This window comes from Saccopteryx leptura, chromosome X (assembly GCF_036850995.1).
Source record: "Saccopteryx leptura isolate mSacLep1 chromosome X, mSacLep1_pri_phased_curated, whole genome shotgun sequence".
Classification (NCBI taxonomy): Eukaryota; Metazoa; Chordata; class Mammalia; order Chiroptera; family Emballonuridae; genus Saccopteryx; species Saccopteryx leptura.
This window is the reverse complement of record NC_089516.1, coordinates 68516779-68544148: the sequence shown is the minus strand read 5'-3', so window position 1 is coordinate 68544148 and position 27370 is coordinate 68516779. Positions and strand designations below refer to the sequence as shown.

Sequence of the window (27370 nt, the reverse complement as noted above, 5' to 3'; positions counted from 1 at the left end):
CAGGCCTCTTCAGACACTGCCACTGCAGGGGAGGGGCACAGCCTCATCATGGCCAGTTTTCCACTTGGCCCCCACTGACATCCCAATGGGAGGAAAACACTCATTATTACTACTAGGCAGGAATAGGAGTTTATGCTTCTTGTTAGGCCTCTAATGATACCACTCTGGCTGGAGGGGAAGGAGTATCTCAGTATTATTCCATGGTCTCTCCACTGATAGCACAGTGTGGTGGCTGTATTAGCACTGAGTGGTGGTAAAATTTTTGTATTTCTAACATGCTTCTTCTGATGCTACTTAGTCCTTAAATGGGCATAAGAGTCTAGGTGTTTCACATGATTGCTAATTATACTGGAGGGAAAGGGAGCAATTGTCTCATTACCACCAGGTGTGGAAAAAAGTCCAGTGTCCCACTTGGTCTTCTTTTTTAATTTTTTTTTAAGTGACAGGAGGAAAGATAGACAGATTCCCACATGCACCCCAACTGGGATCCAACCAGGATCCACCCAGCAACCCCCATCTGGGGCCGATGCTCTGCCCATTTGGGGCCCCTTACAACCAAGCTCTTTTTAGCACCTGAGGCAGAGGCTCGATGGAGCCATCCTCAGCACCCAGGGCCAACACACACAAATCAATCAAGTCATAACTGCAGGAGGGGAAGAAAGAGAGAGAGAGAGAGAGAAGGGGGAGGGAAGGAGAAGCAGAGAGTTGCCTCCCCTGTATGCCCTGAATGGGAATCAAACCTGGAACTTCTACAGGCCAAGCCCATGCTCTACCACTGAACCAACCAGCCAGGACCACCACTTGGCCTTCTTGATACCAATACATAGGGTATGAGAAGGCAGTAGCGTTCATTGTTACAGTCTGGGAAAAGTAGAACTCCAGGTTCTCCACTTAGCCTTTGCTGGCAGGGGTGGGGATGGAGCTGCATTTTTGTCTGTGTTCTTTTCTTGAAGTAGAGAAGTTATTATCTAACATTTTTGTGTTTTAGGCTGTCTCCTTCTGGGTCCTTTGGCTATACAGAGCAGGCTTTTGCTGGGAACATTTTAGACTGCATCTGTTAGTTTCTTAGGTTTTCAGCTTCCAGACTTCCCAATCTGAGAGATATGAGGCAAAAGCAAAACATAAGTGACTCATGGCCATGTCACTGCTAAAGTTCCAAGGTCCCTAGCCAGTCTGGTCTTCCTTCTTCCCTCCATATTTCAGAGTTTTTTTGTGTTGTCTTCATAAAGAATGTTTTGTAGGCGCCTGGCTAGCTCAGTAGAGCAGGGGGCTTTTTAAATTAATGTCCAGGGTTTTCAGCTGTAGTTTGTAGAGGAATACTATATACATATTAAAATCAATCAAAGGTATTAATGCATGTGTATGTGTATACATGTACTTTTTTCTTTGTTCCAACGGCAAATAAGACATTATTGCATGAAGATTGTAACTAGGACTTGAGCATAGGTAAAGGGTAGTAGAATTGCTTTTCATTCTATACTTCATAGTTTGAAATTTTTACAATGTACATGCATCACTTATAGTTTGCAAATTTAAAAACATTTAAAGCAGTAGATACTTTTAAGTGCTTATTCTACATGATGTATCTTGGGAAATTTAAATTACTGTCCACTCTTTCCCTCTAAAACTCTAAGAGTCTGGGGCTCCCTATCTTCTAGTTTTCCTATCACTGACCATTCTTTTCCACTATGTTTTGTGGTCTCTCCAATCGGCCCTTCAAATATACGCACTCCCTAGATATCACTCCTTGGTCTAACACTTATTATTTTGCAACAAGTATTCCATAAGAAAGGCTATTCATTCACATGGTTTTAATCACTTCCTTTATGCTATTGAAAGCCAACTTGATTTTTCTAATCCTTCTCTCTTCTCTGACCTCAGGTGTCTCATAAGCATAGCTATCTTAATTTTACCGAAATTTAATTTCTGCTCTTCAGTTTCCAATCTGCTCCCCTCCAGGTTTGCCTATCTTGTTCAGATGAAAAACAATAACAACAACAAAAAACAAACAAACAAATAAACGTTGAAGCTACCCATGGCCCTTCTCTTTTTGCCACATCTCACATATAATTTGTCAGCAAATCTGTTGGCTCTGCCTCCAAAATATATTTAGAATCTGACCAGTTCTCAACATCTTCACAGTTGCTACCCTCACCACCATACAACCATTTCTTGACTGCATTATTGAAAGAGCTTCCCAATTAGTCTCCTTACTTCTAACCTTGTTTCTCTATAGCTACTCTCCTAACTAGAATCATCCTGCTAAACATAAGAAAAATAATGTCACTTCTCTGGTCCAAAACTTCCTTCTATCTTACACAGACAGCAAAGTCAAACTCCTCCCAATGGATTCTAAAGCACTACAGGATCTGCTGAGCTTCCCTCTCCATTTCCTTTCTGAGCCCATCACCTTCTATTTCTTCTTTTGTTCAATATGTTCGAGCCAATCTGGCCACCTTGTCGTGCCTTGAACATGATAGCATAATTCTGCCTCAGGGATTTTGTATCTACCATTTGCTCAGCTTGGAATGCTTTCCCACTAGATAGTAGCATAAACCACTCCTTTATTACCTATGGGCATCTGCTCAGAGGTGATCTTCTCAGTGAGGTCATCTTGACTACTGTATTTAAAATTGCAAAAACACTGACTTCTGTCAAGATGGTGGAGTAGGTAAATGCTATGTTCACCTCCTCCCATGACCAAATGAATCAAAATAACTAAATTATAGAACAATAACCGTTGAGAATCACTGAAAACTAACTAAACAGAACTCATATCTAAGGATATATAAAAAAAAAACATTAATATTGGTAGAAGGGGTAGAGATGCAAAACAGGCTGGTTCTACAACCACATGTGGCAGTTAAAAATCAGGAGGAATATCTCAGTTCTGAGGGTTCCCCCAGAGTCATGAGGGATCCCTTCCCCCCATCAGACTTTTCAGTCTGGAGCACCAGTGCCGAGAGGAGAACACCCCACAACACCTTGCTATGAAAATCAGCGAGGCCTGAGCTGCGGTAGCACAGTGGATGGAGCATCAACCTGGAATGTTGTAGTCACTGGTTCGAAAACCCAGGCTAGCCCAGTCAAGGCACAGGCGAGATGCAACTACTATGATGTAAAGCCAGCAGGCAGGGCCAGGGCCACCATCACAGCAGCCCGGCCCATGCAGGTTCGCATTTGATTCGGACAGTCGGTAAAGAAACCATGGAGCCAAAAACTGGTGGGCCATAGCCTTTAATCCTACCTTGCACCCGGCGGGCAAGTAAAAACATACACTGGGCTCCAAAACCCACTCACACTCAGTGCTCACAAAGCCACTGACTTATCCGAGTTTCCTAGAATCAAAGGTTTCTAGCTCACCAGCCTTCTTCTCCTCAGTTCCCCATCTCCTGCCTTATCCCAGATACAAACTCTGTACAAACTGGCATCTCACTCAGCACTCCACCATCTTGGCTGCTTTTCCTGGCCTCCTCCACGTGGCCGCCTTCCGCTGCTGGCTCTACTTTCTCTGCTCTCTCATGCTAATCTCAGGAACCAAGAGCCCAAACTCTCGTTCCGTCCCCATTTTATAGTGTAGAAATCCAAACCCTTAATCCAATATACATAACAGGGAAGTCTCTAATACAAAGTCACTTCTCTGAGGCATGATTGGATTGTACCACCCCACATCAAGACGGGTGGGAGAGGCTTAATCCCAAAACCAAGCCCCAGGCTACAATGATCCTGTCTGCCTCCAACACACATTAATATCACCTGGGCGATGGCATCTTTAACAAAGTGAGCATAATACATTTTATCCGCCCAACATATGAGTTGATGCTTCATGCTCCTCCCCCGCCCCTTACTTTTCTCTCTCCTCTTTCTAAAAAAAATCAATAAATAAAATATCTTTAAGAAAATCAGTGAGGATTCCCTCTGGGGTGATGGAGGGCTGCTGGAATCCCAGGTGGTCCTCTTAAAAGGTCCATGCACTTCAGCAGTGGAGAAGCAGATTGAAAAGTGCCAGAAACAAATGGGGAGGAATTATTAAGCCATCTGGCTTCAGGTCAGAACCGGAGGGGCCTTTGCGTCCCTGTGTTGAGCCCTATCACAGCAGCGCTGGCAGGCAGGCACCATTTTTCCTTTAATGAGCCCTCCTCCCAACCCAGCCTGAAAGCAACTGCCAAATAAGAGTCTCCATCAAACTCACCTCACCCTGCTGATTTCCTGAGCACCTGCCCCATCTAACTCATTCACAGGCCTGAACATCTTTCAACGGCTGTTATTCATAAGAGGCTGGCCTCAATCCATGCTATGGAATTTCTGAAAGGTCTACAAACCCCAAACAATCAGAGTCTGGGCTCAGCATGCCCTGTACTTACATATACAAAAGACTGGGGACGCCTGACCTGTGGTGGCGCAGTGGATAAAGCGTCGACCTGGAAATGCTGAGGTCGCCGGTTCGAAACCCTGGGCTTGCCTGGTCAAGGCACATATGGGAGTTGATGCTTCTAGCTCCTCCCCACCTTCTCTCTCTGTCTCTCTCTCCTCTCTCTCTCCCTCTCTGTCTCTCTTTCTCCCTTTCTCTCTCCTCTCTAAAATGAATAAATAAAATTAAAAAAAAAATTAAAAAAAAAAAAAAAGACTGGGGACATGGATGTCCCCCTAAAAAACTACACTTCCCTGACTCCCTTAGAGCTAGATCTGACCATGAGATTAGATTCTGACAAACAGTAAATTAATGAAAGTAATATGCATGAGTTTCAGATCAAGACCTTAAAGCAAAGGACTGTATCTTCCACTTCCCTTTCTGTCATCCTTCTTGATTGATAGGATATAGAAGCTATCCGGTCGTGCACATGAAGCAGTACCTTCAGGATGGAAGAGCAATAAGGAGGAAACCCGGATGCAGGCCTCTGTCAAAATACCATACCAGCCCTGAACTACCTTGCTGGACTCTTCCACAGCAAAGAAATAAATGTCTTTTATGTTGGAGCCACAGTATTGATATGTAGAGTCTTAGAAACCTAACCTATATCCAATCTAATATATCTATTAATACATCTAGCAGCAGACCTTGGATTTGAATTGTAGACACCACCGGAGTTACCATAGTTTTTGCTCCATAAGACGTACCTGACCATAAGACACATCTAGGGTTTTAAGGAGGAAAATAAGATAAAAAAATGTTCTGAACCAAATGGTGTATTAAAATATTTAACAAAATACTGTGTTTTTCACTCCATAAGATGCATGGGCAGCCTGACCAGGCGGTAGCGCAGTGGATAGAGCGTCGGACTGGGATGCAGAGGACCCAGGTTCGAGATCCCGAGGTTGCCAGCTTGAGCGTGGGCTCATCTGGTTTGAGCAAAAGCCCATCAGCTTGAACCCAAGGCCGCTGGCTCCAGCAAGGGGTTACTCGGTCTGCTGAAGGCCCATGGTCAAGGCACATATGAGAAAGCAATCAATGAACAACTAAGGTGTCGCAACGCGCAATGAAAAACTAATGATTGATGCTTCTCATCTCTCTCCGTTCCTGTCTGTCTGTCCCTGTTTATCCCTCTCTCTGACTCACTCTCTGTCTCTGTAAAAAATAAAAAAAAAAAAAAAAATAAAAAGATGCATGGGCATTTTCCCATCCACTTGGGGGGGGGAGTGCGTCTTATGGGGTGAAAAATACGGTATCAGTCTTGTCCCATTGCAGAAAAGTTGTTATTGAATTATGTATGCTCTGTTAGGATGGCACTGTTGCTGTAAAGTGTAGAATTAAATGTAGGAACATCTGAAACAAGTGTACAAGACTTGTCAATACATATTTTTTGTTAGCCTCATTCCTGGGTTCATTTTCTGTCCTACCTCCGACAGCTGTCAGTCTCTTCTGAGTCTGCCTCTATTTTGCCTGTTAGTTCATTTTGTTCATTAGATTCCACATGTAAGTGAAATCATATGGTTACTGGTCTTTTCCACTGACTAGCTTATTTCACTTAGCCTAATGCGCTTGAGCTTCATTATAATGTACACTACCTCATTTTTTTTTGTATTTTTCTGAAGTTGGAAACAGGGAGGTAGTCAGACAGACTCCCACATGTGCCCGATCGGGATCCACCCGGCATGCCCACCAGGGGGCAATGCTCTGCCCATCTGGGGCATTGCTCTGTTGCAACCAGGGCCATTCTAGTGCCTGAGGCAGAGGCCATGGAGCCATCCTCAGAGCCCGGGCCAACTTTGCTCCAGTGGAGCCTTGGCTGCAGGAGGGGAAGAGAGAGACAGAGAGGAAGGAGAGGGGGAGAGGTGGAGAAGCAGATGGGTGCTTCTCCTGTATGCCCTGGCCAGGAATCAAACCCGGGACTCCTGCACACCAGGCCAACGCTCTACCACTGAACCAAGCGGCCAGGGCCTTACCTCATATTTTATGTATCATATAAAATACACCACCTTAAATTATTTCAGAATGAGAAGGGTTTAAGGAAATCTAGGTGTCTCATGGTTTTCCTGCACACACACCACTTTACAGTCCTCAATTGCCTTTTTTACATGGCTACCACTATATTACACTGCTAGCCTCTTGTAGTCACAGACAGTGATATTTTCCTACTTCTGGACCGGCAAGCATGGTGCCTGATAATGAGATACTTATATATAATAAAGCAGTACTTGCTGAGTGACTTACATCAGGGCAGAAGTGCTATTAAATGCCATTGTGCCACAGTGGAATTTCCTTCCACTATCAGCTTGAGCCAGGAAGGGAGACACAGCTCTGAAAGGTGGTGATGGAAAGTGTTACATGTTTAGAAGACTGATGGCAAGTACAGCAAATACATACCTTGACAAAGTGCTCAATGAGGATTTCTACCACAATGTTCTGGAATTTGATGTTCATCATGGCAGCCACAGTATCCTCCTGAGCTCTCATCAGCGTGGGACCAAATATCACCGCCATGTTGGAGGGCGTCATAAAATTCTCTTTGCTGTGCCCACACACACTGCCGGAAGAGAGAGAAAATGATTAACAAGATTCTCTCCAAGACCCCCGTGCAATTAAGACTGTTAGTGGATATAAGAAGTGAAAATAAAATGTAAAAGAGAAGGAGAAACCCCAAATGGCAAGAAAACATTACAAAAGAAAGAAAGAATATAAGACATTATATAATTAAGGGCCAAAGTGAGACATAGCCTTTGTCCATCACCATTTATCACCCCCATATACTTCTCCAACCTCCCCCCCAATAATCACCACATTGTTTGTCTGTGACTATAAGTCTTTCTCTTTCTCTCTCTCTCTCTTTTTATTTTTTGTCCTTTTTTGCTCAATCCCTCCATACCCCTTCACACATTCCTCACACCAATAGCTGTCAGCATGCTCTCTCTGTGTGAGTCTGTATCTATTCTGCTTGTTAGTTCATTTTGTTCATTAGATTCCACCTATGAGTGAAATCATACAATACTTGTCTTCTTTTTTGCCTGGCTTATTTCATTAGCAAAATACTCTCCAGGTCCATTCATGCTGTCATAAAAGGTAAGATTTTCTTCTTTTTTATGGCCGTGTAGTATTCGACTGTGTAAATGTACTACGGCTTTTTTTTATCCACTCATCTATTTACTGAGGGGCACTTGGACAGCTTCCAAAGCTTGGCTATTGTAAATAATGCTGCAGTGAACATAGGTATATATGTAGTCTTTCAAATTCGTTTTTTTGGTTTTTTGTTTGTTTGTTTGTTTGGGGGGGGGGGTTCTTTGGGTATACATCCAGAAGTGAAAGTGCTGGGTCATAAAGCAGTTCCATTTTTAACTTTTGAGAAGACTTGACTTGGGGGGGGTGGACACATAATGGGGACTACAGAGATGTGCTATAGAATTGGACACCTGAAACCTGCATGGTTATGTTAACCATGTTTGCCCCAATACACTCAATTTTTTAAAAAGTGAGACCTAGCTAACTTAGTACCACTATAGAAGAATAAAAAAGTAGATTGTGGGGGTTCTATAGTTAGAAAGTATTTGGAAAGAAAGGAGGGAAGTAATATGGCATTCCAGGCAAGAGATGTAATATATATAAAGAAGAAAACAGTACATAGAGAGTCTACCAGCCCCACCAGTTAGGAATCCAGGCCCTTCCCTATCCCAAGTTAGAGAAGCAAACACTCAAAGAGCTGAAAGGGATCCTTAAGGTTAGCCTTTTATCACTGTCCTCATTTTACAGATGAAAAAAAAAAGGAGTCCAAAGAAGGAAAAAATATTTGCCTAAAGTTACAAACAGTCTAATTACAGGAGGGCCTTCAATCCCAAATTTTCTGATCCTTCCTCCTCAGTTAAATTCCTTTTACTGGTGTCCTGTTTTTTATAGGACAGAACAAACTTTCATGAAAGTAGAAGTTAAGGCCACTTGTAACTTGACATCTATTTCTAATCCCAATGCCAGCTTGGACTCTGAAGCTGACATGGGTAGCTCATTAGCTGTGCAACAGTGACTCTTGGTGACCTAAACTTTCTGGGCTTCGGTTTTCCTACTTGCAAAAATAGTATTGACCTCAGAGGGATGTTGAATAGAGAGCTAAATGGCTTTGGCATGGTATCCTGGAAATAATTCATTAGAAGTATCAGCTCTTATTCTTACCTCCCCAGGACTCTCCGCTTAGGCACTGCTGACCTCAGACACTTGATATCCCACATTGCTGAGGTCAGACTTTCTGGCTGAGGCATGTTGTTTTAGACTTCCATGTCTTTGCTCATGCCATTTGCTCTGCTTAGAATGTCCCCCTTCATCTAGATCTAAAGAATGTGTTTTTATCAACTGAGATTCACTTTACCTGATATCGTCTTCAAGGCCACCCCGACCCACTGTCCTCACTTGACTAACAGACACACTGGCAAATGGAGTATATTGCAATTTGCTGTTTATGCCCTGCCTCTCTTACTAGATGGTAAAAAACATCCAAGTGTGAGTGTGTGGCATCCAGCAGGTACCAATTCATTATTTAAAATGAGTGCCTCTATTTCAAATAGTACTGGAGGCAAAATATGTGCTGTCCTTTGGTCAAAATAGCTGCAGGGCTGGGAGGTGAGGAGATGAGACAGCCCATAACAAATACTAATTTTCAAAACCCATCCAAAATGGCAGAGCAGGTAGAAGTCGGACTCACCTCCTCCCATAACTACATCAAAATTACAATTAAATTACAGAAAATCAAACTGGACAAATATCTAGATATACCTGAACAGAAGTTGTACAATTGAGGCTATAAAGAAACAGACAGGAGAGGTAGAGATGCAAAGTGGACTGACCCCTCATCCACATTTGGTGACAGGGAAACCTGAGGACTATCTCAGCTTCAGAGGACTCATCTGATGAGAAAGGGGTCTCAACTCTAATCCAGGCTCCCCAGCCTAGAGCTCCAGTGCTGAGAAGAGGAGCCTACATAAAATCTGGCTCTGAAAGTCAGCAGGGATTAAATATGTGCCTCAGTGAGACAAAAGGCCGCTGGAACCCAGATATCCAATTAAAAAAAAAACAGCAAAGAAAATCTTGCTCAAAGGCATTCACTATGGACTCCGACAAAGAGACAATGTCTGGAAGGGTGCCGGTGTCATACAGGGTGAGGCTGAGTTGTGTAGCTTCAAGAACGGGGCTAGAGGGACAGCCACCAAAGTCCATGTGAGAGTTCCTCTCCTATATCGCCTATGAATACCAAATTTTCTGTGTCAACCACTGACTCACAAGGCAATGCCAAAATTTCTGTGTCAACCACTGACCCACAAGGCATTAGCATGGGGAGCCACACTAGCCCCACCCTGATCACACCCAGAGGTCAAACCCTACCCAGGTCACACACAGCTGTGGGCTCTGCCAGTGGCAGCCGCCTCAGCTTGTGTTGCAGTCATTCTTAAAATTTCTCCCAAAGCATTATGGGTGCATAGTGCCAGAGACGTACAAGGAGAGTCTGAGTTGAGCATCTTTTCATACATCTATTGACCTTCTACATGTCCTCGTTGGAGAAGTGTCTACTTAAGTTACATTCTGAAAATCATTAAGAGGCATAAGTTATACTCCAAACTGTGGGTTAAGAAGATGGATAAAACAAAAAAGGGGGGGATTGTGAGTAGCTGATTTAGTTAGAACCTTGTGATATGATGTGACAGCAAAGAAATATAAAATTCTACATAGTCCACATGAACTAGAGAAAATGAATACAACTTGTTAAATATTGACATTTAAAACAAAGGAATGGGTATCAGATGGAGGTTGTAAAAACCTTCAGTTTAGGAAAAAATAATTTTGATTAAATGGTTCAGCTCAGAGCTCACATATTAAAATATCTATAATTAGAACTACCCTTATGATCCAGCAATCCAACTTGTGGGTATATATCCAAAGCAAATGAAATTAGAATCGCACAAAGATATCTACACACCCATGTTTATTGCAATACGACTCTCAATAGCCAAGATAGGGAAACAACCTAAATGTCCACAGGTGGGCATATAAATAAATATATAAACACAAGGAAATATTAATCAGCCTTAAAATAGAAGGAAATCCTGCCATTGGCAACAGCGTAGATGAACCTGGAGGACATTATGCTAAGTGAAATAAGCAGACACAGAAAGACAAATACTGCATGATTTCACTTATATGTGGAATCTAAAATAGTCAAACTTTCAGAAATACAAGGTAGAATGGTGGCTGCAATGGGCTGAGAGGATGGAGAAAATGGGAAGGTAATGTCAAGAGGTACAAAGTTTCAGCTATGTAAGTTAAGTAAATTCTGGAAATCTAATGTACAGCAATTGTGAATAGAGTTAACAACAGTACTGTATTGCATATTTAAAATTTACTAAGGTACATCTGAAGTAGTCTCATCACAAAATTAAGAAGGAAAGAAAATGGTAACTATGTGAGGTAATAGAGATATCATTTAGCCTTGTTTGTAGTGATTCTTTCACAATGTATATCCACACCAAACATCAGGTTGTACACCTTAAATATATACAATTTTTATTTGTCAGCTATACCTCAGTAAATAATAAAAATAAAATAAATAAATTCATTAAAATCAGTGCCATCATTAATGTGCTGTGTGACTTTGGCCATTTTTTCCTATCCCTAGGTATGTGTTTCCTCATCTGTAAAAGGAGAAGGTCTTTAGGTGATATAAAGAGCCTTCTGGCTCTGCCTTTCATTGACTCTAAGTCAGGGGTCCCCAAACTATGGCCCGCGGGCCACATAAGGCCCCGAGGCCATTTATCCGGCCCCTGCCGCACTTCTGGAAGGGGCACCTTTTTCATTGGTGGTCAGTGAGAGGAGCACATTGACCATCTCATTAGCTAAAAGCAGGCCCATAGTTCCCATTGAATTAATGGTCAGTTTGTTGATTTAAATTTACTTGTTTTTTATTTTAAATATTGTATTTGTTCCCGTTTTGTTTTTATACTTTAAAATAAGATATGTGCAGTATGCATAGGGATTTGTTCATAGTTTTTTTTATAGTTCAGCCCTCCAACGGTCTGAGGGACAGTGACCTGGCCCCCTGTGTAAAAAGTTTGGGGACCCCTGCTCTAAGTCCTTCTCTTGAAAATAGTGCAGGAGAAGGCTAGCTGGATAGTTAGTTGGAGTATCGTCACAAAGCACAAAGGTTGCCAGTTTGATTCTTGGTCTCTCTCTCTCTCTCTCTCTCTCTCTCTCTCTCTCTCAGTCTCTCTTCTCCCTTTTCTTTCTCACTAAAAATCAATAAATAAAATTTTTCTTAAAAAAAAGAAAATAATAGGGGGAGGGGAAAGACAGCCATACATTATGTGTCTACTCTTGGAAGAGAACAGAACCATCTAGTAAGTATGTTTGGCCTTCCACTCTATACAAGAAAACAAACAAACAAACAAAATCTCCCCCCCAAAATAAAAAAGAACTAGAATCAAAGCAAGCCTCTTGATCTAACTATGGTAAACCTTAAAAGACAAATGACTTATTTTCTTTATCACAAAAATTACAAGAAAAAAAGGAGATGAATGGAAAACTTATAGATTGGGAACATAGTAAAAACAAAGAAGCCTTAGCCTGTATTTCATCAAGCGTGGCCTCTGTGTTGTTTTTCAGCCCTTCAAGTGATTCTGATACACACAAGAGTTTGAGAGCTACTGCTATAGCTCAGGGAGTAACCAAGCTATGACTTTGAGGCCAAGTCCAACCTTCCGACTGTTTTTGTAAATAAAATAAAATTTTCTTGCAGCACAATGACGTCCATTCACTCACACATTCACAAAGGAAGAACTGAGCAGTCATGCCAGAGTGCATAGAGCTCACGTAGCCTAAAATCTGCCCTAATTATCAGCGGAAAACATTTGCTGATTTGTGTTACAGATTAAACAGGCTTCAAAAAGCATTTCAACTGATTACTATGTGTGGATGTTATTTGGATCCTAATTTAAAGAAAAATACATGATATACTTTAGATTACTGAAAATATGAAATAGAATATTTGATATTAAAGTATAAATAATGCATTTAATTTATAAAAATAAATTTATTTCCAGATGTGATCATTATATTGTTTGTCTGCACAAAGAACTTTTACTTTTTCAGTATATATACTGTAATAATTATGAATGAATAAATATATTTTGAAGTTGCTTCAAAATAATGTAGGAGGAGAAATAGCTGATCCAGATGGAACTAGACCGGCCACATACTGCTAACTGTCGACGCTGCATGATGGGCATGTGAAGCATGATGTGCGTGTGAAGAACACTACAGACTTTTCCTCCACCCCCCTGGCCCCCTACCTACTAACAATTAAGCTGTTCTCTGTATCTATAATTTTGTTTCTGTTTCTTTTGTTCATTTATTTTAATTTTTTGTGACAAAAAGGAGAAGGGATTGAGATGTGAAAATCACCAGTTATACAAACAGTTATGGGAATGTAAAGTCCAGCCTGAGGAACACAGGTAATAATATTGTCATAACTGTGTGTGGTGCCAGGGGGGTGCAAGGCTCATGAGGTGCTCACTTTGTAAGTTATATAAATGTCTACTCACTATGTTGTCCACCTGAAACTGATATAATATTGTATGTCAGCTGTAACTAAAAAATAAAAAATATATATAACCATATTTTTATATATTTTATATATAGGAGATAATTCCTAGGCTATTCCTTCCATTTTTGTATATACTTGAAATCTTGCATAATAAAACATTTTTGAAAGGTCAAGATACTAATGGAGATTGAGAGTGTATTGATCACACTGGTGCTGTGCTCTTAAGGACAGATATCTTTGGTTTCTTCTCCTGGTGTGACATGATCTGTAATCACTAACTTGAAATACTTCAACACAGCAAGTACAATGTCCTGAATTTCATCAATGCCATCAATTGCAACCACTCCATTATTTCCTGTACTACTGAGAAAGAAAAATCATTTTATTTTCAAATCACTATGTAATATTTTTAAGACATTTTAAATAAAAAACAACAATGAACATAAGTTAACCAAAATGACTATGATGTGAGCAGCTATTACCAAGTTCACGCATGTGAAGGTTATGATAATTACATCAAAAACACTCCTGACAACAGTGATTTTAAGAAACCACTGATTCTAAGATGCATACTGAATTCAGGCTACAAATAGAAACAGAAAAGTGCCCCTTAGAATTGATGACATTTAAAATATGTGCTTGGTAGTTTTCATGCATACCCTAGCAGAGGTTAACATATTACATACTCCAGGGTTGATTAATTAGTATTTAAAAGACTAATCAGAAACCAGAAGGGCTACTATAAGGTCAGCTAACTTCATCTCCAATCAACACCAGTGGCTTTGTTAATTAGCATGACTGGTGGTAAAATTATTTCTCATTGTTTAGATGTGCCAAGATACATGGATTGACAGGAAATATTGTGTATTCAATACCAAACTTACATACACATGTTTAAAGAATAGAGCAATGGTCAATCTTAAAACCAGTAAGGGGTATCAACCAATATCATGCATCTCCATATGTGATTCTGTGTAAAACACACAACATCATCGTGTATTCTATCCAAAGAGTAGTTAACTTGAATCCATACAATCTTTAAACATAGCTTTATCAAACAAGCCAAACAAGCCAAAGTCATAAGAGAGAAACTGTGCTAGATCAAAAAATGAAAAAGATAAAAAGTAGATAGAATGTGTGGCCCTATACGGAGTCTTAGTTTGGACAAAACACCTATATAGATCATTTTTGAGGTAACTAGAAAAATGTTAACAGTCTGGGAAGGTGGAAATTGTTAAACTAAAAATAGAAACAGAGACATGGATGCATGGAACAGACTGACAGCTGTCGGGGGTAGGGGTGAGAGGCTGGGTTAAGGAAGGTGAGGGAATTCATCAAAAAAATATATATGTATATGTGTATATATATACTATTATATATTTCTATATAAAACATAGACACAGACAAGAGTGTGGAGATAGAGGAAAGGGGAATGAAGGATGGGTAGATGTAGGCAAAGTGGAGGAAACAGGGACAGAAAGAGACTCTGCTGGTAGCAATGGGCCACAATGCAGTTTGCAGATAATGTTTTGCTGATTTGTACACTTAAAACCTGTATAGTTTTGTGAACCAATGTCACGTCATAAATTAAATTTAGAAAAATTAAAAAAAAGGTAAATAAAAATATAATGTCATTTTGGTAAAATATGCAAATGTGTTCTGGCTGGTTGGCTCAGTGGTAGAGCATTGGCCTAACGTGTGGATGGACATAATACCCAGATTTGGCAGAATGACCTTGTGCCTTATAGATGCCCTGTAGGGCTCAGTGGCATAGCCTACCTAGTCAACATAGCTGGGTGTTGCAGGTGTGCCACTGTGTGGGCTGTGTGAACTGTCCTGTTGTAGTTGAGCCTTGATTGTTGTTGTCACTGGGAAGGACTGATCCCCAGGCTGATCAACTTTGCACACTGGCTGCAACCTCAACAGAGGGGCTGCTGTGTAGGAGTTGACCCAAGGGAGTGGGACTTTCTTCAGTGAGGCATTAATGCCCATGAGTCCACCCTTTGAAGTGGTAGAGTCATACTCTGGTGTGGTCTGAACTTGCCCACCAGGTGCACTGGCTCTGGGACCTCCCAGGAGGTGTAAGGTCAGCTACTGCCTGTGTTCTGCCTAGGACTACCCAGCACAAGCTACCAAGCAATATGCAGGTGGCTGCTACGTGTGCTAGGCTTGGAGGTATCCAGGAGAGGCCAAGCTGTGAACCAAGGCCAGCTGCTGCTAGTGCTGGGTCTGGGCCCACTTAGCAAGAGGTATGGAGTATGCAGAGGCCAGAAGCTGCTTGTTTGAGAGATTTTAAGAATTTCCAAAGCATAAGCCAAGATAGGCCATTTGTATTTAAAAGTTACTGAAAATGGCTTGGGTGGGCCCACAAGTTGGGTGGAGCAGGGTTGCAGGGACTCATCAGGGTGGGACGAACAATGTGAGCCAGGTTGATAGAAACTCAGATATGGTGCCCAACTGCCAGTTCTGTAGGGGAGGGTCTCAGAAAAGAAACAATAGCTTCTGCTAGCACTTTTTTCTGGCAGAAAGCTGCCTTCTCCCCAGCTCTTGGCCTAATGCCTGACAATCCAGTTCTCCCCTGTGTATTCCTGGTTCATTTCTAGCTGCTGCCCCAGTACTAGAGCTCAGAGGGAGTGAGTCTGAGTAAGTCCCTGTGCATGGGCCCTTTAAAAGGAGCTGCCCAGGACTCCATCAATCCTCCGTTTCACTCAGCTTCAATCCCTGCTGGTTTTTACAGCCAGAAGTTATGGGGACTTCTCTTCCTGGTTCTGGAACCCTGGGCCGAGGGGTCTGGTGTGGGGCTGGGGCCCCTTGCTCAACAGGGGGAACCTCTGCAGCTGAGATATCCCTCCCGATTTTAAATTGCCACACACACATGGTTGTAGGACCAGCCTGTTCCTGTCTCTGCCCCTCCTACCAGTCGCTTCTTCTTTAAATCCCTAGTAGCAGGACTTTCTTTCAGCTAGATTTCAGGCAGTCCTGAATGACAGTTGTTCCTTAGTTTAGTTGTAATTCTGACATGGTTGTGGGACGATTTGAGTAGTGTATTTACCGACACACACATCTTGACCAGAGTAGATCATATGATTTTATTGCCTGATTCCAATTGTGTGGCTATGTTGGGCAAATAAAATATATTATGCTCACTTTGTTAAAGATGGCACTGCCCACGTGGAGGCCGTCACCCAGGTGATATTAATGTGTATTGGGGGCGGGCTGTGGGCAGGCAGAATCCTTGTAGCCTGGGGCTTGGTTTTAGAACTAAGCCTTTCCCACCCTTTTTGATGTGGGGTGGTACAATCCCATCATGCCCCAGATAGGTGACTTTGTATTAGAGACTTCCATGTTTTGTATATTGGATTAAAGGTTTTGATTTCTACACTATAAAATGGGGGCAGAACGGGAGCTTGCTCTCTTGGTTCCTGAGATTATCATTAGAGGAGAGAGCAGAGAGGAGAGCAGAGAAAGGCCACATGGAGGAGGCCAGGAGAAGCAGCCAAGATGGCGGAGTGTTGAGTGAGAAGCCAGTTTGTGCAGAGTTTGGGCAGGGAGAAGGAAGGAGATGGGGAACAGAGGTGAATAAGTCTGGTGAGCTAGAAACCTTTGATTCTAGGCAACTTGGATAAGTCAGTAGCTTTGTGAGCACTGAATGTGAGTGGGTTTTGGAGCCCAGTGTGTGTTTTTACTTGCCCGCTGGGTGCAAGCTAGGATTAAAGATAATGGCCCATCAGTTTTTGGCTCCATTGTTTCTTTACCGACTGTCCGAATCCAATGCGAACCTGCATGGGTCAGGCTGCTGTGATAGTGGCCCTGGCTTCTGGCTTTACAGGCTATAATATACTGCATATTGCATGGAAGGTTTAATTGATAAACCTTTTATGCAAGAAAAGAGAGCTGGGACTTCGTTGAATTTACAGAACAGGTTGTAAAACCGGTTTTGTGTCTTCTGTTGATAAATACTGTCTGAAAGGCAGAATGAAGTCTGAGGCTTGTTTCCACTGTAATATTCCACAGGTAGTGAGACCATGGGGAAGGTGACCTGTAGCATTCTCCTACCTCTGATTAATGGAAGCTATAAGTACCAAGCAAAAAGAAATAGATGATAGGAAACCGCGAATGAACTGCGGGATGTCTGTGTCTGCCTATTATTAGCCTAGAAACTGGGCTGGCAGTGGAACACACTACAAAGGTGTCAATACTTACCACCTAAGTTGCAAAAGCAGTGCTTGGTAGGAGGGATAATTATGCGAATTTTAAAAGCACATGAATTTTCTTCTGAGTAAATTTCTCTATTGGAATTAAGCCCACTTTTTATTTGCATTTTCCCTACAACTTTTGATTTTAAAGGTTTTCAAACACACACAAAAAATTGAAAGAATGGTATTATGAACACTCAGACTGTCTATACATGTACCTGAATTCAAGAATTAACATTTACTAATTAACATTTTGCTTTGCTTTCTTTTATCGGAATGCTTTAAAAGTAAATACCTTCAACCTTAAATACCCCAGCATTCATCTCCAAAGAACAAGCCTGCTGTCTTACAAAACCACAATAACATTTCCACACTTATGAAAATATATAATAGCTCCATATAATCTAATATCTACTCCATATACAAATTTTCTGAAGTGTCATGCAAAGAAATTTTTATAGTAGGATTTTTCAAATCTAGATCCAATCAAAGTTCATACCCTGTATTTGTTTCTGTTTCTTTAGTTTCTTAATAATTATTATACTTAGTTCTGATGGCTGTTTGGATTAAATGAAATCCTAGTGTAAAGTATCTACCACAATACCTACTCCATAGTAATAGCAGCCTAATATAAAAAAACCATCATTATTATTCATAAGATCAAGAGAAGCCATTCTCTCTTATTTATGTATCTCCCTGTATGACCAACCTAATGATAAGCAAATTGTAGACACTGGATATTGACTTTTTTGAAAAGTCCAAACCAGTGTCTTATAGAATACTAAACATTCTGTTTTTTTCTATACCCTGTATTTCCTTTAAACTGGAAAGGCTAATTTGGTTTGGGTTAAACTTCTTTGGCAAAAATATTTCAGTTTATCTTGTGTGTTCTTACTGTATCCAATTTGGAGACACATAAGGACAATTTGTACCAATATTAAACATGCTAATTTTTTGTTTGTTTGTTTCAAACTTTATTCCCAGGCTTCTTCAGCTTAATTAGCTGCAAAGAATGATTTGTGTATAAGCAAAAACTCAAACGAGCCACAGTGTCTAAAGGGCTTGGGCTTAAAAATAGTCGAGTTCTAGATTTTATCAGATCCATGAACAAAATTTGAAAAAACAGTCATAATTTAAATAGCAGCTCCCAGTAACTTCTTCAGGTTTCTCTTCTTCAGAAGTTGACTCCATTCAGTTTGCTTCTTTCTCGGAAGCCTCATTAAAATTCTCCACAAGATCTGGAACTTCATCATCATCCTCTTCCTCTCCATTAGCAAGTGGTGCTCTTCCATCCACAGATGGTTTGGGCAGAGCTTCAGCTTGTTTCCTTAAACTGGTTAGACTGTCTGCACCACGCTGGTTTGAGATGCTGGGTAGCATTTCTGTCAGCTGCTCTGTCTCAGCGTGGCGGTGATGGGGAAAGTGCTGCCAGAGATGCCTGAACGTCAGGGTGTTAAAGTGGATCACTGTTCCTTGGGCTGTGAACATATTTATTCTTAAATACCAGATAAATTGTTTACCCCCAACTTCTTTTAGGAGGACTGAAGTGTTTTGTTGTTTGTTTGTTCATCTGCTGTCGCTGTTCTGTGAAACACCTTATTTTTTTCTGTGGACAGCCCCTCTTCCACCAATGTGCACTTGTGTCTGCAGTTGGGCGAGTTTCTCCAGGCTCAGAATAGCTTTTTTCATCTCGCTGGAGAGGAAATGGGGCTGCGTGGGGTCTAGGGTTCACACTCAAGGGGTATTGGGCAGATCAGCAGAGAATAAGCACATCTATGCAGGGAAGGAAATTGAAAGCTCAGCCATGCAAACTGTGATCAATTAATTAAAGTGCTGTTTGCCAGACAGTTTCACTGCAAAAACACATTTTTTCCCTTTGTAATTAGTTAGTAATCTGTGGGTAATACATTAAAACTATGTGAACATCTTGTTCCTGAGAAATCTTTACCCACTGGTTTTGATCCATGCCTGAAACAGCTAGGGCACTGAGGTTACAAAGCAACAATTTTTCTAATTCTACCATTCCTCCCACATTTATTTGCTGGCATTCTTCATTAATAAAGAGCTTTCCTTATTCTACCTACTTCCCATAAAATTTTATTTATTCAAAGTGTTATAATCAAATATAATTTTTATTATATTTGATGTTCAAGTTGACCCCAGATGTAGTTGGTGCCAGCCTTTTCAAGCAGGTTCCTGCATTCCCATGATATCAAACCCTTATTAGTGCTTGAGCTGTTCTCTGCTGACAAAGGTATGCTTGATCCAAAGCAATCCTTGTATTTTCCTGGTCCCCAGGCTGGCGTCAGCCATTTCTCTAAAAGGCTTTGGTATTTTTAAGAAGAGAATGTTATTTCTAAACAAAGAGCAATGCATTATGTGTATCCATTGTGTGGGGTGGTCAGCAATGGGGGATAGTCACGTGAGCAACCCAGACCGGGAACTTGGCTAGAACCGCCCACATCCAGGCATGCCAAAAGAAACTACCCAGGAGCCCTTTGGAAAAAAAGCGACTGTCTGTCAGCCAGTGAGATTTCACCACGTCATGTTAGCTCAACCACCCTAGAGACCCTTTAAATATCCCCCATGCAGGTCACCCTATGCGACTTCCCTGGCCTCTGTGTCCCCGGGACCAGGGAACATCATCGGGTGGGATGCACTCTGTACTCAATAAAGCTTTTATTATTCCACACTTAGTGGCTCCGGCCCCTTCCTTCTTCCTCAGCAGGGAAAAATACCTTACATTTGGTGCCGAAACCCGGGAGGAGTTGAAGTCCACAAGGACTGCTCCTCTCCCCTTCCCTTCTGAGAAAGAACCAGGACCTTCGACCTTCCACCCACTTCGGCACATAGTGCAGTAAGTCCCCTGCCTCCAAACTCCCCTCAGTTCTTTCCACCAAGACTCCCTGTCCGAAATCGCAGTGTGTCAGGGACCTCTTCTGTTCCGTTCTGAGTGCATGTGTGCCCGTGGAGACATCCCGAGCACATCTACTTTACTTAACTGTCCGGTGACCAGAGCTTGAGTTGCGGGATGCCAGTTCTCATTTCTGACCACTATGAGAACTGAGGGCTGCTGTGAGGGCACAGGAATCTAAACCTAATCCAAAAATACTCCTGGAGTTGCCTTATCCGAAATCTCTCCCTCCCTAAAGAAGAAGAAAATGTTCTTCTTCTCCACTGTGGCCAGGCCACAGAACCCACTGGATAATCGAACCAGGTAGCCTCCTGAAGGGATTTTTGGTTTTAAGACCCTCACCAATTTATCACCAAAAAAGCTGGGAACTGGTTGGTGATCCCTTATATTCAGGGCTTCGAGTATATGTGCTCCCGTCCTAATCTCTGTGCCATCTGCTACATGGCGCAGGCCCATTTTGGCCAGAGAAACCTCACCTAAACCCTCTGCTCCTGATCTTTCCACCTTTGCCGACCCCCAACTTTCTCCCCATCCTGCCTGACCCCCAGGGGTGCCCCTCCCTCGGGACCCCTCTCTGGTCCCTCTGCAGACCTCTTCACTCGGGGCTTTTCCCTCCAAGAGCCCCCTGCCCTTCCTTCGCAGGATTCTGTTTCTCATTCACTTGCAAATACCATTCTCTCTTTCTCCTCCCCTGCTGGCCAGGAGTCCCTCCTTTCTCCACTGTGTTCTTAAGCCCCTCTCTCGTCAGGCCTCCCTCTGATGGCCTTGACCCTCATGCCGGTTTGTAGTTCTCCTTGACTCCACATCCCAACCTTGATCTTCTTGCAGAAGGCCTGCCCTTGTCCTACCTCTGGCTCCAGCATTTCTGACTGGATCTGGGTGCTGGGCTGCCCAGGAGCCCCCCTCCTCTTATTCTTAAGCCCTAAACCCCTATCTCGGACCTGTGAACACGGCATTTAAAGTTTTTAATGGTCGCAGCTAGTAGAAAAAGGCCAAGGTTACTCATGAGGACCACATGAAGCAGAAGGTGACACTCCAAACCGAGGCTCTTGTAGAAGCCCTGAGGCCAGCAGAGCAACAGGAGCAAGGCACAGGAGGTGCCTGACCCAAATCTGGGCTGTAAAGAGGATCCCCACCAGGAGCTTACTTTAAATGTGGCCCTTGGTCCCGGCAGTGCCCCTGCCCAAGACCACCCACTAAGCCCTGCCCTAATTGCAAGCAGCCTGGTCACTGGTGGAGTGATTGCCCCTTCTGGGCAACAGGCTTTTCCTCAGCGCCTCTATGTGGAGGACAAGCCATCCAAATGGAAGGTCAAGCTAGCCAGGCGGGCCCATCACTCAAACTCCTAGACCTCATGGACAACTGACGTGGCCTGGACTCGGAGACCCACATCGCCCTCACCAAACCCAGGGTAATGCTGCAAATAGTGGGTAAGTCCATCTCATTTCTTGTGGACATGGGAGCTAACTTTGGACCTTTAGTTCCCTCATTTCTTGTGGACATGCCATCACACTTTGGACCTTTAGTTCCCTCATGGGTCTCGGTTATGGGAGTGGATGGGACCCCTTCCTTTCCGCTTCTTATGCCACTCTTGACATGCAGTTTTGCCTCAAGCTTGCCCCCATTCAGGACCACTGGCAGTCAGAACCACTGGGTCCTACCTATCTCCAGCTCACCAAAAGGCTGGACCCTGAAGATCCTCCTACTGCTCCTCTTTTTTTAAACCCTTACAGGTCCGCATCTGTGAAGTTTCTCAAGTCACAGTCAAACAGATGTTCCTTCCGACTCCCCTCAAAGCCACCACCTTTCAATCTTCCCTCCCAATGATGCCCCTAACCAGCAGGAAGTAGCCAGATGAATAGCGGCTCCCCTATTTAACATAAAAGGTTGGAATGTAAGGTTGGTGGGCATTGGGAGGTCACATGAGAAACCAGAACCAGGAACTTGGCTAGAACCACCCACAATCATGCGTGCCAAAAGAAACTTCCCAGGAATCCTTTGGAAAAGAGCAACTATCAGCCAGCCAGTGAGATTTCACCACGTCATATTAGCTCGACCACCTTACAGACCATTTAATTATTCCCCACACAGTTTCATCCATGCAACTTCCCTGGCCTCTTTCCCCGGGACCAGGGAACATCTTCCAAGAAGCACTGTACTAAATAAAGCTTTTATTATTCCACACTTCATGGCTATGCCCTTCCTTCTTCCTCAGCAGGGAAAATACCTTACACATTGCTTTCTGGGGAAGAATGACTTCAAAATTGATGCACATGCTGTTGTAAGGTGCCAAAAGCTACAAAATTAATATTAATATTTTAGGAAGTTAAAAAAACATTTTGTTGATTTGGGCTGGGCATACAGAAAAGTTTTGTGGATGACCTCTCTGTACTTGTGTGATTAGCATAAAACTAATATGGCCAATGGCATTGTGTTGTAAATGCAGAAAAGGAAGGGTTAATAGTTAGCCAGGTACAGGAAGAAAAAGATTAAATTAAAATCTTTTCTTATACTGATGAACCATTTACAGACATTTGTCCCTACGGAAACAAACCCTCCCCTCCTGAAAGCATGTAGCTAATGTATGTATCTCTAAACAAAAGGTATAAACTTATGCCGTGATGTCAGGTTTTTTTCCCCTCCCATGAATAACTAAGAGTATATAAACAGACCCTGAAATATTTTTGGGGACTGCATGATTTGGGCCTGATGCCCCATATCAGCCATATGCAGCTGGCATATTAATAAATATCCTCCTGTAATAAAACTCTTCAAAATTTATCTGGACTGGGTGTCTCTTTGTGGACTCGATGAAGTGAGGTACAATGTCTTTCAGAATCTGGGGTGCGGTACTTTATAACAATGCTTTGTTGCTTTGTTTTGAAATCTGGTGTTCATATTGGCATTTTCAATTCAACTTTACCATTATAAAATTGGAAAGCCAGTAGGCATGGCCACCATCACAGCTGCCTGGCCCATGCAGGTTCACATTAGATTCGGACAGATGGTAATGAAACAACGGAGCCAAGAACTGGTGAGCCATTACCTTTAATCCTAGCTTGCACCTGGCAGGCAAGTAAAAAACACACTGTGCTCCAAAACCCACTCATTCACTGCTCACAAAGCTTCTGACTTATCCGAGTTTCCTAGAATCAAAGGTTTCTAGCTCAATAGCCTTATTCACCTCTGTTCCCTATCTCCTTCTCTCTGCACAAACTCTGCACAAACTGGCTTCTTCTTCAAAACTCTGCCATCTTGGCTGCTTCTCCTGGCCTCATCCATGTGCCCTCTCTCTGCTCTCCTCTAATGCTAATCTCAGAAACCCAGAGAGAGGAAGACAAGATGGCGGTGGAGTAGGCAGATGTACCAACATCCACCTCCCAGAACCAACGTGAATTACAAACTAATTTTAAGAACTATCATCTGGAAAAACCAACTTTGGGCTAAACTAAGAGGACTCCTCAACCAAGGAACACTGAAGAAACCACACTTTTTCTGGTAGGAAAAGCAGAAACGCGGAGAGGGCTCCCCAGCTCCCTGGAGCGAATGGCAGCCGGGAGAGACTCGAGTGGCAGGAAGTGAGTTTAGCAGAGAGGGGAGGGTCCTGAGCCCCAGGAACAAAGCCCCAGCCTGAAGCCCCAGAGCCTAGAAGAGGCATATGGACAGTATTTAGCTGGAAACAACACAGGATACTGTTTGTGAGAAAGACATTGATTTCTCAGACCCAGGAGTCTGCTTACAGGGACCGCACAGAACACCTCTCTCACAACCACTCACCCGGGACTACAGGGGAAGAGGAGAGAGGAGAGTACCAGAGTAGCAGGAAGAGAGTATAATCTAGGAGGCACAGGGAGAAGCATTTTGAGAGACAGCCACCCTAACCCCTGAGACGAGTCACTCCCCAAATCTGAAGTGAATATTTCCCCTGCAAACAGCAATACCAGCAAAGGGAAGCAGGACACCAGCCAAACAAACTTTCCCCTGGCACTCAGAGCAGAGTTGCTTAGAAGTGGTAGAGCTGGAATTCAATACCAGGTTTATCCAAGAGCAAGGCCTGTGCTCAGCCCACTCTATCTGGTGTTATCCCTCAACTGAGACAATCCCTCAAATGAGATGCACAGTGATTCTGGGAGGATACAGACAAGAGTCCAGACAAAACCAACTTCCTAACAGATCCCTTTACATGCCCAGGATGAAACCTGTTAGGGCTGGGACTTAGAGATAACAGGCAGTTTTCTGGCAGTGCTACCAAGTGGGCCAGTCCTCTAATATGAACACTTCATGAAACTGCAGAAGCTACTTACTTGACCAAGTGCCTTATAAGAAGTTCCAGCATCTCTCGGTTCTTTTCTGGTAGCTTATAAACCAAAGTATGAATAGCTCCCAGCCGATAATCCAGGTTGTCAGATTCTGAGAGAGAACAGAGAAAATAATTTTACCTTCTGGGGAATTGAATCAAGCAAACTCTCTCTCAGACACATGCACACAGACAAATATAAACAATAAGAGACACAGAGGGTGTCATAGAGATGAAAAGTAACACAGAGAAAAACAGGCATAGAAACACGATGCAAAAATAATACTATGATACAAAGATACTGAGACAAAAAAAGACAGAACAAAAGGCAAAAATGAGAGAAAAACAAACAAATAGGCCTGGAAAGATGAAGAAATAGAAAAAAGATGACAAGAGAAGGCAAGACTATCTCAGTGGCAGTCAGAATTCTGGGTACAGAAGGCTGCTGCTAACGTTCCACATGGAAGTTTCCAGATGGAAATCCTTGAGCACCCTCCACCCTTGTGGTACTGGAAAGTATGCCCCTGCCTCTGGGTTACTAAGAAAATCACCAAGAGGGCTCGGAGTAAAGATCAAAGGGATCTTGCCTCAACAAAGATTCATTATGAGGACAAGTCCCCTGACTCTCTTTCCTGCACACCACACAAGGCATGATATGCAGGAGAGCGGTCACGTCAAAGTAAGAAAAAATACTCATTTAAGAGCATCAGCCAAAATTTTGAATGATTCTTCAGCTGCCAACTTTTGGGATGATTCTATATGCCTTACTTCCCATGTACCTCTCCACCATCACCTGCAGTTCTAACATCTAGAAAACATGACACTAGCACTAACAGATTAGGAGTAATGACTCACAACACAATGGAAAAGCATTTGAAAAGGCAAAATGTTGGAAACAAGCTGAAACAGCAGCTGTAATGGGACCACTGCACTGTCCCCTGCTAGCATGAGTCAATGTTCTTGTTCTGACGGAAGAGGAACAATCAATCAATGAAGTCCTCACACCTGTCACATCCCACAAGTTAGCCACATTTCTGCAACCCACTCAACTAATATTGATTTATGAAAAATAACACAGCTTGAGTTAGACAGCAAGTGAGAATACTTTCGTTTAGCAGTGGATAAAAATCTGTGTACGTTTTTGGTTTTCTTCCCTCAATTACTTTCCTTCCAGCAGTTTTCTAGGCTCATTGCTATAAACATTAAGAAGCCAGGACAACACAATTGAGTAGTGACATGAATACTTACTGGCAGCAGAGACCAGCTCTTTGTGTAGTCTATAGGTCATGACAGGTTCAGAAAGATTCCTGAAATTAATGAAGACTGTAAGTTCCTTTGAGAAAGGATCAGCGAGGGCTCAGACTCTCAGTTCTGTGGGTGGTGAGGCTGAACTCTCTGAGCCCTACAGCTTAGTGTGAATACATACACTTCTCTCCTGACCTGAAACTTGGTCAGAGGAATCTTATTTGCTAGTAAGTCAGCAGAGACCTGGAGAAGTATGGGCTGACGCCTTGACCAAGGTCTTCAATTCATTCCTCAAAATGAAAAGAGGCACAAACAAATCCTGCAGAACTCCAAGTGGACCCACCCTGAGTGCTCCTACAGTCTACAGTTTGATGTTTGCTTAGTGTCTTTCACCTCTGTCCTCCCACTTGATTTTTCCAACAATCCTGTGTGGTGTAGCAGTTTTTCAAATCCCCATTACATAGAGGAGGAAACTAAGGCTCAAACAGATTTATTTAGCAAAAAAAAAAAAAAAAAAAAAAAAAAAAAGGATGACTCAGCACCTATTTGTGTCTGGCAGTGTGCCAAGTATTGGAGCTACAGAGAGAAATATGACATAGTCTAAACCTCTAAGTAGCTCACAGTATATTTGGGGAGAGTGCCATATACAAAAACTGCCATGCAATGGGACAAGCATGATGATAAAATAAAGGGAAGTAGTGGGTGGCTCAGAGGAAGAAAGTGATCCATTAAAAATAATAATATTATTAATAATAATAGCAAACTCTTCACTGTTCTAAGTGATTTACATACATAGACTCATTTACTCCTCATAATATCCTTATAAAGTAGATATTCTAATATCTCTATTTAATAGAAGAGTAACCTGTGGTTCAGAGAAGTCCAATAAATCATCCAAGACCACACAACTAGTAAGTGCAAAACTAGGCAGTCTGCCTCGAGCCCATGCTCATAATCACTATGCTATACTGCTTGCCACTATGATTATTGTAGCAATCTGAATGAGAAATAATAAATGCCTAAATAAAAGGAGTAGCACTAGACAGAAATAAAATGTGAGGAGAGTCATTGATAGACAGTAAAGACAGAAACGTAATAATTGCGTATGTTGCTGAGGAAGAAGGTCATCTGCTTTAAGTGACTGGATAGAACAGAAATTAATTCAAAGGGAAGGGGAGATGCATATCTTTTAGAAAAAGGGACAGAGTGAGCTGGGTCTGAGAAGTAGCGGTAAAAATCATGATCCTTGGCGAGTGGTTAGAGCCATGGCAACAGATACAACTGCTCAAGAAGAAATGCTGTCTGGCAGCCAACAGCTACAAGACTTTCGAACATTTATTTGTCCAGAATAGTATATAAAGAAAAAATAGAATTGAATCATCCACCAGAATAAGAAAAATTGAGATATTTCAAATTTAAAAATCATAGTTTATGCCTCTATTGAAAAAATTGGAAGATATGGCTACATTGGTCCTATACGGTTATTTGTAGACATAAAGAATACTGCTGTTTATATATAAACAAAGGGATTGCTACACAAATAAAGGTTCCATGTGCAATATGTGTAATATAAAAATAGTCTATTTCACACTCATTTTCATGTCCTGTCCCCTGTGGATATTTAAATTTTCCCTGCCTTCAGTGTAGTAAGAATAGAGAAGAACTCTGGGAAATAACAGATAGAAAGTTCATGAGTGAATGGGACTCC

The 27370-nt window shown here is 42.3% G+C and overlaps 1 protein-coding gene and 1 pseudogene across 1 annotated transcript in view; both read right to left on the bottom strand.

Moving 5' to 3' along the window:
* Positions 1-27370, bottom strand: part of OPHN1 (oligophrenin 1) — a 336244-nt gene that overhangs the window by 60671 nt on the left and 248203 nt on the right. The window contains exons 17-19 of the mRNA XM_066356302.1: positions 25666-25724; positions 24425-24530; positions 6806-6965 (exon numbers count right to left, since the gene is read on the bottom strand). Coding sequence (XP_066212399.1) covers positions 6806-6965; positions 24425-24530; positions 25666-25724 — 325 coding nt within the window. The remainder of the gene's footprint in view (positions 1-6805; positions 6966-24424; positions 24531-25665; positions 25725-27370) is intronic.
* LOC136385422 (transcription factor BTF3 pseudogene) lies at positions 18398-18895 on the bottom strand (annotated as a pseudogene).